Genomic DNA, 12,515 nt, shown 5'->3' with positions numbered 1-12,515 from the left:
CTTGTATTAGGATCTGACTCCTCTTGCTTGCCATCCACACTTGGTCCATCTTTGTACAAAAACCTAAGGGCATAGGTTTTCTGACTCTTTTTTGGTCTGATTTAAGCCTCACAACACCTGTTAAGTAGTATGATAGTATTCTTATTTTTCATATTAGAAAACTGAAGTGCATAGGCAAGAAACTCATAGGACTGACCTACTCACAGCCAAATTGCCAGTAAGTGGAAGTTATGACTCAAACCCAGGTCTCCTCCGTCTTATGTCCAGGGTTCTAATTCTGTGTCCTTCCTAATCCCTTAGGATCATTTATAGAAATCTGTGACTGACATAGCTTTTTACCATGTTTACATTGTTATCTCTATTTTGGAAGCTGTTGAATATAAGAGAAATGGGTTTGATGCTTCTGACAGAAAACTAGCATGAGGATCAGATTCTTCTGGGACTAAGAGAATGGTCTGGGAAGAAAAAATTGTGAGCTATGTTCAGGTCTTCATTGGTTCCCACCTACATTACGGCAAGGGCCTCGTAACTGGTATCTCTGGCCTAGGTCTCACTCACTCCAGGCCACCCTACATGGTGATTTTCTTTTAAGAGGAAATATGACCATATGATTCCCTTAATCAACTTCTACTGCTTCTAGGAAAAAATATACACCCTGATTAACCTTTAAAGACCTCCATATCCTTGTCTCAACATCTTTCCATTCTCATTGGGCATTACTCCCTCTTGCACTCTGTGATCCAGCTAAATTGGCCTTCTCTTGGATCCTCAGACACAACACTGCCTTTGCACTGGCCACCCCACATGCGGGGAATGCTCTTTCTCTTAACCTTTGGCTCAGAGTCCCTCTCTTAAGATACAGCTCAAGCATTATCTTTTTGCATGAGGTTTTTCTTGATTCTTATCCTAACTACCAGTTCCCTTCCTCCCAAACGACCTTGTATTTAATTACTTTGCATTTATTTACTTTACACTTATGCAGTATATATTTCTATATGTATTTGTGCGCCTCTCCTCTTCCAGAATGTTAGATCCTCTTGAGGGGAGATTGTTTCGTTTTTCATATTTGCATCTTCAGGGCCAAGGACACAGTAGGCACTTAATACATGCTTGTTGATTGACTGATGATGGAAAATCTTACTGTATCACCCAGAACAACAGTGGAGGAAAAGACATATTATGTCAGAGACAAAAATTTCCATGCAGCACAAGACTCACTTTCCCTTTTGAAACAGAACTTTGTAATCTTAAAATGAGACCGATTTCAGTGGGAAAAGTTTTTTCCCACAACAGGCTGGTGATATTCTTTCAAATTTTTTTTGTTTTTATTAAATTTTTTTTTAAAGTTCACTGATCATCACAAAAACCCAGTAAATGCAACTAAAGATAAAAACAAAATGTCCAACCGAGATCTAAGAACGCAGAGCTATGGGGAGACGTGACACTGCACTGCACGGTGCGCACATAGGGCAGAGTGACGCATGCGTGCAGCAGACAGCTGTGGACAGAAACAAGAGGAAAAAGAGAGTGTGTGTGTAAGACAATGGGGGGAGAGGGCAGGTGTTATATTAACCGCTGGACAATGACAGCGTTGAGCAGGTTGGCCTCCTTCAAGGTCTGGCTCTCATCAGCCAGCTCTTTGTTGGGAAAGGTGGTCATAAGAACAAAGCTCATGGCTGCCATCGCTGGCCGGGCGTCGACAATGAAAAGCCGGATATCGCTGATCCTGGTACAAGAAAGGAAAACAAGAATGTCACCCTCGTACGTTTTCTGATGCTGCAAGGGAGGCAGTAAAAGAATGGAGAGACCCTTTGACCACATTTCCCAGGCTCCTCCCACCAATGTCACTGCCTGAAAATGGGGAAGGCACATGAAGCCATCCCCTATGAATACTATCATGGACAGCAACTTTTGAATTTAAAAAACTACAGAATATTAGAGTCAGAAGCATCCTTCTGCTTTTCTTGTCATGAAATCATAGTTCGAGACCTAGGAGGGACCTTGAAAGAGGGAACAGAGGCTAAGCATGATGTGCTCAATGTCACATAATGAGTTACTGGCAAAACTGAAACCATGATCCAGGCCAGTGCTCTGTTATGCCTCACGCTCCCTGCCTGACAAGTGCTCAAAGGACACCTTGGTGGTTGTAAATCCTACCCTCTCTTTTCTTCTCCTCCATGATATAAAATATTTTGACCTCACAGAAGAACATGGTACATGGGCATCAGGCCATTTCCTTCACAATTCTGTGAAGTAGGTGATATAAGTATCATCTCAGAGGGTTGAAGTGACCTGATGAATACAACTTTAAATCCAACATGCTTTCCAATACACTCCTTTTTTCTTCATGTCATTGGCCCAGATATATAAAAGTTAAGTTAAGCTGTTAGCAGGAAGGTAACTTCAGGTTTAGTGGGAATAGTGGCAAGGTCTTGTGGGACTAGAGGAAAGTCTAAGAACCCCATAATGTGAAGCAATTTCTGTTCCTTTGACCTGAGGGTGATGGTTCAAGATGAAAGAAAGACTGAAAACTTTCTCAAGGAAAATGACAATTTGCATTTAATAATGCTGAATGGTGGGAACAAAATCTCTCTCATCTTAACTTTCCTCTGTGGAAAAAGAAGGATCCTGTAGGACTTGCTGACATTAACACTGCTTCCGCTCTAAACTCTGTGACTACAAGTTTTCTGTATTCCCAGCTCAAATGTCCTTGTAGTGCTATGATCACAGACAGAAAACACATGAGCTGGTATTGAGTGGTATGTTAAGGTTAACATCTTGTTGATATGCAACATTTCCAAAAGCAGAATCTAGTCATTGTCCTGGTTTTCCTGGGTATCTTCAGAGTCAAAAATCAATGCTATATCTAGGGAGATATCTAGCCATGAAAGTGTTCAAAGTGGAAAAGTATTACAAAAACTAGTAACTATTTCTGGATAAACTGAGATAAGAGTTCTACAGATATTGTGAAGGTAAAGAAATGTGAGTTGTGGAACCTCAGGGAACGGAAAATAATGACAGTAATAAGAACTTGGTATTTCTATAATGCTATATAGTTACAAAGTGCTTTCCATAAATTATCCCATTTGAATCTTGAAACAATCCTATTGAGGGCAGCAGAGAAGGCTTTAAAATATATCTTTAGAAAAGAGGAAATTGAGGCTCAGAGGGGCAAAAATGACTTGCCCAATGTAATATAACTGACAAAATTTCCGAACTAGTATTACAACCCAGTTGTCCTAGCTCTCATTTTAGTGTTCTCATATGTGAAAGGCAGACAGCAGGATTACAGCTAAGATATCAAGTGCTTTCCCTCTGAGGTAACCTCCGACAGCTTGTATGTAACTTGTTTGTATGTAGCTCTCTCCTCCCCTTAAACTGTAAGCTCCTTGAGAGCAGGGACTTAACAATTGTCTGTTGACTCAACTCATATCAGATATAAAGATATTCTACTGCTACTAGTAGTTATATACTTGATGTGTTCAGATCTTTAAAGCTTGAGAAAATAAAATCCTCCCAGTGAACACATTTTTTTTTACAGAATAAATTTTTACATGTCTGTATGTAGAGCACAGGTTGAAGAGACTGAGATTCAATAGTCCTAGTTCATAAAGGAAGGGCAACATTCATAGATACCTTTTCCTAGGGTTGAAATGTTCCCTGGATCTGAGGAAATAAGAGGCCAAATGAGGTCATTTAACTTATCCCCTTGTCTTGAGGCTGGAATGACTAGACTGACTGGCATTCCCTTCTATACACACTCCGTCAATGAACTGGGATGACTGTCTGAGTCCATTAGAAGTGGTACAAAAATATTTATAGCAGCTCTTTTTGTATGGCAAAGAAACTGAGGGGATGAACTGGGGAATGGCTGAATAAATTATAGCATATGATCATAATGGAATACTATTGTGCTATAAGAAATGATGAAGGGGATGGTTTCAGAAAAACCTGAGAAGACTTGTCTGAAGCAAAGCTAGGCTGAAGCAAAGTGAAGTGAATAGAACCAGGAGAATACTGTACAGAGTAACAGCAATACTGTAATGATGATCAAATGTGATACTTTACTCTGAGCAATAAAATGATCCATGACAATTCCAAAGGACTCATGATTAAAAATGCTATCTACCTGAAGAGAGAGAACTGATGAACTCTGAGTGCAGTGAAACATTATTTTTTCTTTATTTTTCTTGTCTTTTTTCCCCTCTCAACAAAGCTAATGTGGAAATAAATTTTCTATGATTTCATATGTATAATGGGTATTGTATTTCTTATGTTCTCAATCGGTGGGGCAGGGACTAGAGGGAAGGAAAAACTTTGGAAACTGAAAATAAAATTAAAAGACAAAAGAAAAAGGAAAAAAAAAGTAGTCTTCACTCTCAAAGGCAGTTTTTGGGTAAGGAAGACTACTACTTTACCTGTGACGGTGGTTAAACTTCTGTACCAGTCTCCCGCCATCGGCGAGCCGGATTTGGATATTGGTCGTGGGCTCTGACTCATCAATTGCAATGGAAGAACTGGCTTTGGCTTCATTTTCTGCCTGCTGGGCTGGAGAGCTTGTGTTCAATAGCTGGGGGGTAGTGCTGAGAAAGGAGAAAGGAGTCAGGACCATTAACAGAAACATTCACATTTTGGAATCATAATACTTTTAATTATTATCAAAGCTGTGTACCAGCTCTACAGGGATGTTTTCTTTCCTGTAGTTTTCAGTGTTTTCACAATGACCCAGATAATGGAGGTCTAAGTAACTAACATCCCTAAGCTGTAGGTCAAGTTAGCACTCCATTCCTGAATTCCTGTTTGTCATTTAAGTTCTCTTTATATTTCTAATCTTATTTTGGGTCTTGAGCTCATGCTAATTTGCTTGGCAACCTGGCTTCTGTGCTTACCTTGAATAATTGTTATGATTACTAATGACCATAATTGCAAATATGAGTTGCATGGCTGTAAGTAATGGAACACTATAGTCTTCTGAGGGATTAAAAATGAATATCCCACACAAAGCAATGAAGAGATGATGGTAGGTATGAATAGGCTTCAACAAATTAGGAACTTTGAAGAAGTGGAGTAAAAAAATATCCTCAGAGAAATGTATTGGACGGAATTTCTGTGACCCACTTAAAACACAGTTAAAAGTCATATAGGATGGGCATGTATGGATGGACTGTGATCTGCACTGCTGCAAGGAATGTCCAAAACAATGAAATCACAGACCATTTTGAGTACTAATAACAAAAGAGCACATTTTTTGGTTATAAAATACTTCATATATACACACCTCATTTGATCCTCAAAACAACAACATAATATGCTGAAAATCTTTTATTATCCCCATTTTTGAGTCAGGGAAACTGAGAACAAGAAGGTTAAATGACTTATTCCAGGTTAGCTAGTAAGTGGCAGAAAGGGGACTCAAACCTGAGTCTGCCCATACCACTCAGCTTCTCGGGCACTGGGCTGAAACTTGGAGGACAGGATGCTTAGATATTAAAGTTTTGAATCGAATCACAAATATTCCCAGAATGGCTAGCGTGCCAAAGTTACTAGAGGATAAAAGAGATACATACACATAAATGCTGCCTCCAAGGAACTTAAGAGTCCAGCTGGGAAGATAAAGTATAAACACAAGTATAGAGCTGAACACATAACCAGACAAGATTGGTAAAAAAAGACCTGGTTGGAACAGGTGATGGAGAAGCTGGAAAACAAGGGAGTAATACAAGATAAAGTTAAAGAGGTTGATGGTAGTAAAAAGGGCACTGGCTGTGGAGTCAGAAGACTACGGTCTGAATTCCTGCTCTACTGCTCAGTAGCTGTGTAATCTTGTGCATGTCACTTACCTCCTTTGTGCCTCAATTTCTACACTGATTCTAAGCTAGGGATGATAATGTAGAGTGGCAAAGAACTAAGGGGTGCTGCCCCTCAACTGGGGAATGACTGCACAAATTATGGTACATCGATGGAATGGAATACTATTGTGCCCTGAGCAACAAGGAATGGGACAATTTCAGAGAAATATGGGAAGACTTTCATGAACTGATACATAGAGAAGTGAGCAGAACTAGGAGAACAATTAAATAATAACAACAATATTGTAAAAATAAACAACCTTGAAAGACTTGACTAAAGGCAGTGACCAACAACAGTACCAGAGGACTGATAATAAATGAAGCAAGCTACCCATATCCTGACAAAGGGGCCTGGGGCGGCGAAAAAAACACCTTTTTTTTGACGCAGTCTGGAAATTTGTTTTGCTTGATTTTACACATTTGTTACATGAGTTTTATTTTTCTTTTCAATGGGAAAGGGGAGGGAAAATAAATTTCTGTTAATTGGAAAAATTAATTTAATTTTAGAAAGTTAAAAAAGATGTACTACCTATTTCTCAGAGTTGTGATAAAGCACTTTGCTTGAATTGAGCTCATTATCATTCTTCTTAAACCTGCTCCTCCTTTAATTACTATTTTTGTCTGTGCTTCTACACAATTTACCTAATCTCTCATGTTTACAACCTTTGAGTTATCTTAGGCTTCCTTACTTCTCATATAAAGTTACCAAGTTCTACTGATTCCAATTTTGTAACATCTCTTGCATTTCTTTACTCTTCTCTATTCCCACTACCATGAACCTAATATAGGCCTTCATTACCATATGCTTAGACTATACAAGAGTCTCCTTAGAGATCTTCCCACATCTACTCTGCTCCTTCCCAGTCCTAACTACATCATATATCATATATATATATATATATATATATATGATATATGATATATATATATATATATATATATGTATATATATATATATATATATAATATATCATATACATACTATTATCAGAATAATCATTCTCACCTTTACGATTTAGACATATGATTCATTTGCTTAAAAACCTTTGTCTGGAATTCAAGACCTTCCACAATGTATCAACACTCTAAATCTTTCCAGCTTTACCTCGTATTATATACCTCCATGCACTCTACACTACAATGAAACTGGGCTCTTTTCCTCTGCCCCCTCACCAAATATGCACTATGTTCTCATGACTCCTTGCTTTGGCTCATGCTGTCCCCTATCTCTGGAATGCCTATCCTCTTTTCAACTGTTGTATATACACACACCCCCATCCGTTAAAGTCCAGTTCAAATGCCTAGTCTTCTAGGACAGCTGAGGATGGCCTCTGCTCACATTACAGGTGACAGTTAGGTGTCAACTGCCAAGGAAAGGCGGCTGAGCATGTCTGGATCTTATTGGGAAAAGGTAAAAAGAAAAAAAGAAAAAGAAAAAAAGTGGGAAGCCAGAATGTTTCTGACAGTGCCAAATAACCACAATATGCACCCAAAATACAGATGGATCTCCCTCACAAAAGAGAAAGTAAATGGCTAAAGAAATGTCTTACTTCTCTGGAAAATGAAGTGTTCCTTGAAAGAAGAGAATAAATGTTTCAAGAAGAAAAAGGATCTGAAGAGGCAGAACGAAAAAATCACAAGTTGTTTCAGGAAGATGAAGGGTTAGCAGAATGTAACAGAAAAAAGAAAGGGAAGAATGACCACTAAATGCTTGGAGCTACATTAACAGGTATGAGAATCTTCCCTTAAAGTGGGAAGCTGGCCATACCAGGCAAGGATATACAATAATGGTCAGAGGAAGAAGAGACAAGTAGCAGCGACTTAGTGCCTCCCTACTGATGTAACTATATGTTGACCTGACAGAAATTAAAGGTCTACAGTTCTCTTTTCCCTATATGCTCTCTCCTTTGGTGATCTTATCAGACCCAATGAGTTCAATTATCATCCCAAAGCAGATGATTCTCATATCTATTTAGCCAACCCTAGCTCTCACCTGAGTTCAAATGTTGCATCTCTCATTGCCTCTTAGAAATTCTGAATTGAAAGTCCTGGGCAAGAGATCTGCTAAGGTCATATGTATTTTCATCACTGCAATCAAGAGAAGACAGATTTCAGAAGAGAAAGGAAGACTTGGGAAATGAACAGCTGCTTAAGAAGATGATATATGAGGGGCAGCTAGGTGGCACAGTGGATAAAGCACGGACCCTGAAGTCAGGAAGAACTGAGTTCAAATCCAGCCTCAGAACAAACACTCGACACTTACTAGCTGTGTGACCCTGGGCAAGTCACTTAACCCCAACTGCCTAAAAAAAAAATTATATATGAGACTCAAATTGGAATTTCTTGAATACAGTTTAAAATTAAGAACAATGGACTCTTTTTGGTAAGGGATAGATCTAATCAAAAGATCTAATGAGGGCTAGTAAAAAAAAAAGTACTCAGATTCTTGAGAACCTGATCAAGATGGTTTTAAACTGAAAAGAGAGAGAAAAGTACTCTAACTGGAAGGCCATATATAACATAGAAGGTATAATACAGAAAAATAGTAGTAAGGAGGACCAGTAATAAGAGTGTTTAGAAGATAATATTCAAGAAAAGCCAATAAAAACTCATTGATTCAGACATCTATATATAAATGCACAAAATATAGGTAATAAAAAGGTTGACTAGAGATCTTAAAGTAAAGAAGCAATTTCAATCTCACAAGTATCATCACTGAAACTCAGTAAGATGGAACTCATGACAATAGCAATGGAAGGTTATATTTTATTAAAAAGGAAGAGATTAAAAGGACACAAGAGCAGTGGAGTAGCATTAAGTATCAAAAAGAAACATGAGGAAACATAGAAACTTGGGAAGCATGGTGGACAGAATTTGGCTGAGGATCAAAGGGAAAAAAAGAAATGATGCGGTGGGAGTCTATTACAGAAGAACTGTACAGAATGAGGAAACAAAGTATTTTTATTCAGGAAACACATAACAAACCCAGCACGAAGGCATAAGAGGGTTAACAGTGATGGAGGCCTTCCATTATACAAACATCTGTTTGGAATGTTCTGCACTAAAAGCAGAGCAACTAATAAAATTCCTGACTTGGTTTAATGAAGATTTCATTCTTCAGAATGTGAAATCAACAAAGTTTTTCTGCTCATCAAAGTGGAAACAGTTCCTGAAGTGGAAATGATGCAAACACTTGGAGAAAGGTGGCTATTCCATTTTAAGAATTCATGATAGAGAAACAGAGGAAAGTTTGGTATAGTTTCACATGCATCCTAGATTTTAGGAGGGCAGATTTCAAAGGATTCAGAGATGGGATAGGTGGATTCCCATGATCTAAAATTCTACAGCCCAAGTCAAATGGTAAGCTCTCAACAACTAAATTCTTAAAACAAACAAAAACTATGCCAATGAGGAAGAAAAAGGGGAGTGGTTAAGAGACAGAAGGGAACACAGGGAACTCACTGATCAACTGATATTTTAAAGAGACATAAACAGAAGACAGGAATGAGCAGGTAAAAGAATGAACACAAAAGAGTAGCAATCTGTTAAGACTGCTGTAAGGATCATGTTAAAACTCAGAATGAATTGAGGCTAACAGATTCTAAGAACAAAAATAAGACCTATGTTTGAGAGGAAGGGGATACTCTGTGTACTGTAAGAAATGATGAAGAGAATGGTTTCAGAGAAACCTAGGAAAACTTGTATGAACTGATACTTTTGGAAGTGGGCAGAACCAGGAGAAAAATAACTAACAGTATAAACACAAACAATTCTGAATGACTTAGGAACTGATTAATGCAATGACCAATTGTGACACCAGAGGACTGATAATTAATTACCCATGCTTCAAAGGAAGATAAGAGATAACACAAGACCACTGTTTATAAAGTGTGACATGACGATAATGGATTGGAAATGATAATGGATAGAACTATTCTAGATCTTCAGTGGAGTTGTTCTAGGGATTGTGCTGTTTAACACGAATGAATGAATAACACATTTGTTAAACACTTACTATATGTATATCTTTGAAGATACACATACAGAAGACAAGTCTCTGCTCTCAAGTAGCTCTAATTCTAATTAAATTCTAATGGAGGCAGTAACACATATGGAAGGTTTCAGCAGCAAATCAGATGGAAACATCCCATGGTCCTCAGGTATAGCAGCAAAGCAGATGGTAATAGCCTCTTCTTTAATGTCATTTCTACTGATAAAATCCTATCAGTTTCTGATTTTGAACTATTTGACAGTGCTTAGGACTTTGGTGGTAAGATCTCCTTTTCTGTGTCTTTAATAGATATGGCTGTAGCACCTTAGGCACAGCTGCCAGGTTGCATCTCCACAGAAGTTGCTTACCAGTATCATGTTTATGTTAATACGTTAATATCGAGTCCTAGATGGCACTTTTATTAAATCAGTAGATGACTGACACAAAACTGAGACATAGCCCACACTTTGGATGACAGTATCTAAAAAAGAGCTCAATAAGGTAAAATACAATAGGGGGATATTTAATAAGGATAAATTTAAAGCTACATAGCTGGGTTCAAAGTATCAGTTTTATAAGCATGAGATGGAGATACTTCCCCATAATAGCCATCTTGGCTAGAAAGCAGTTCCTATGAAAACTATCTTGTATTTTGAGTTTAACATGAATTGACAGTGTAATAGTGGCAGCCAATATTGTTCAGTTGTTCCAGTTGTGTCAGACTCTTTGTGACCCCTTTTAGAGGTTTTCTTGGCAAAGATACTGGAGTGGTTTGCCATTTCCTTCTCCAGCTCATTTGACAGCTGAAGAAACTGAGGCAAACAGAGTGACATGACTTGCCCTGCCCAGGGTCACACAACTAGTAAGTGTCTGAGGCTAAATTTGAACTCAGTCTTCCCAACTCCAGGCCAGTTGCTCTATTCACTGCACCACCTAGCTGTCCTTCACCGATGTCAGCCAGTTATCTCCCCCTCTCACCTCCCTGCCAAAACAAACCAAAAACTTAATGCACTTTCTCTCAGGCCGAGTGTCCAGAATGAGGGAAGTAAAGGTCCCATTGTATTTCTTCCTGGTCAGAGCACACTGCAATATTAACATGCTTAGTTCTAGGCACATTTCAAGAAGCATACTGATACAATCAAGAAGCTAGACTGTATTTAGAGGAGGATTCAGAATAGTGATGGAACTGGATACTATGGCATCAAAAGTAGGCTGAATGAACTAGGAATCTTTATCCTGAAGAGAAAACTTAGGGGGAACATGAGAGTTGTCTTCAAGTATATGAAAGGCCATCTTGTGGAAAAGAATCTAGACTTGTTTGGCTTGACTCCACAGGGCAGGACTAGGAAGTATGGGTGTAAGTTTCTCAGAGGTGGCTTCCTAACAATTAGAACTGCAGAATGTGCTGCCTCAGGAATTAGTAAGTTTCCCCTTACTGGGGTTCTTCAAGCAAAGGCTGAATGACCATTTGTCAGGGATTTTTGAGAGAGGGTTCCTAGTCAGGAACCAGTTGAGCTAAATGGCCTCTGGAGTCCTTTCCAATGCCTAGCTGTGATTCTGTTTCTGTGAAATCTTTCCTGATTCCTTTGGTTTAAAGCTTTAACCTTAAGACCACACAAAACACTTTGCTTTGGTTGGGTTTATATAGGGGAACAATGGGAGATAAAGCTAGAGAGATAAAGTTTATCTTTGTTGCAATGTACTTAAAATATTATTTATTAGTTATCTGCATTGGTGCCTTACCCTACCGCTCCATTTACTACTGGAATCTATAAAGTGCTTTAAAGATTTCAAAGTGCAAACATGAACTAACATCACAACCCTGTGAGGTAGGTGTTAACAGGTATTGTTATCCACATTTAACAGATGAGGAAACTGAGGATCAGAGATGTTTGCCCATCCAGTATCAGAGGTAGGATATGAACCCAAGTTTTCTCAAGTCTGCCTCTCAATCCCTTATGCCACACTCTAATGTTTTAGAGGTGATGGACCTTCTCTTATCTAATCTCCCATCATCCATTACAGCACTCTGTACAACAGGCATATTTACTGTATGTTGTGGTGTAAAGCTCAACAATTAATAACAAATATAAGTTATGACTGCTGGAGTAGGGTTGAAGAAAGCTTTGAGTCTTTTTGGGAATAGGAACCCCTAAACAAAGAGTAACCTGAACAGTGATGCATTAGGATGCTAGCTCTAGAAACATCTGCAGGATAGAATGGTGGGCAGGAGATCCATTAGGAGGTTATTGCAATGACTCAAGTCCAACATAAAAGTCTTTTCATCTTGAACCCAAGTCATCTTAATGTACCTGACTCAAAATTTAGTGCTCTTGCCACTACCTCACAATTCCTTCTCAGCTAGCAAGACATATCTAGGACCACTTGTGAGAAACTTTAGAAAGTTTCTTAAATGGAGGGTCTAAAACTTCAGTGTGAGTAACTTCTTCTTAGGGTAAACTTGGAGCCTGCAGTCTCACACTGATATTTTATTTTTACCAGAAATCCACATGGAGTTCTCCCTTCTAATCGGGAGCAAACCTTCTGGGTATATTTGGTCAAGTTCTCATTAATTCTGAGGGAATAAAAGCTACGACTGCATCTAGAGAAAAAGCATCCACAGCTAGAATGAGGTAGTACAGAAACCAAACGAGGCATATTTGATCAGGCTTATC

The 12,515-nt window shown here is 38.6% G+C and overlaps 1 protein-coding gene across 1 annotated transcript in view; it reads right to left on the bottom strand.

Annotated features, from left to right (window-relative positions):
• Positions 1–1,303: 1,303 nt before the first annotated feature.
• Positions 1,304–12,515, bottom strand: part of NSFL1C (NSFL1 cofactor) — a 36,503-nt gene continuing 25,291 nt past the window's right edge. The window contains 2 exon segments of the mRNA XM_020990628.2: positions 1,304–1,726; positions 4,419–4,583. Of these exon segments, the coding sequence (XP_020846287.1) occupies positions 1,564–1,726; positions 4,419–4,583 (328 nt within the window). The 3' untranslated portion in view covers positions 1,304–1,563.

This window comes from Phascolarctos cinereus, unplaced genomic scaffold (assembly GCF_003287225.1).
Source record: "Phascolarctos cinereus isolate Bilbo 61053 unplaced genomic scaffold, phaCin_HiC Scaffold_2;HRSCAF=192, whole genome shotgun sequence".
NCBI classification, from domain to species: domain Eukaryota; kingdom Metazoa; phylum Chordata; class Mammalia; order Diprotodontia; family Phascolarctidae; genus Phascolarctos; species Phascolarctos cinereus.
This window is presented reverse-complemented; position numbering and strand designations above follow the sequence as displayed.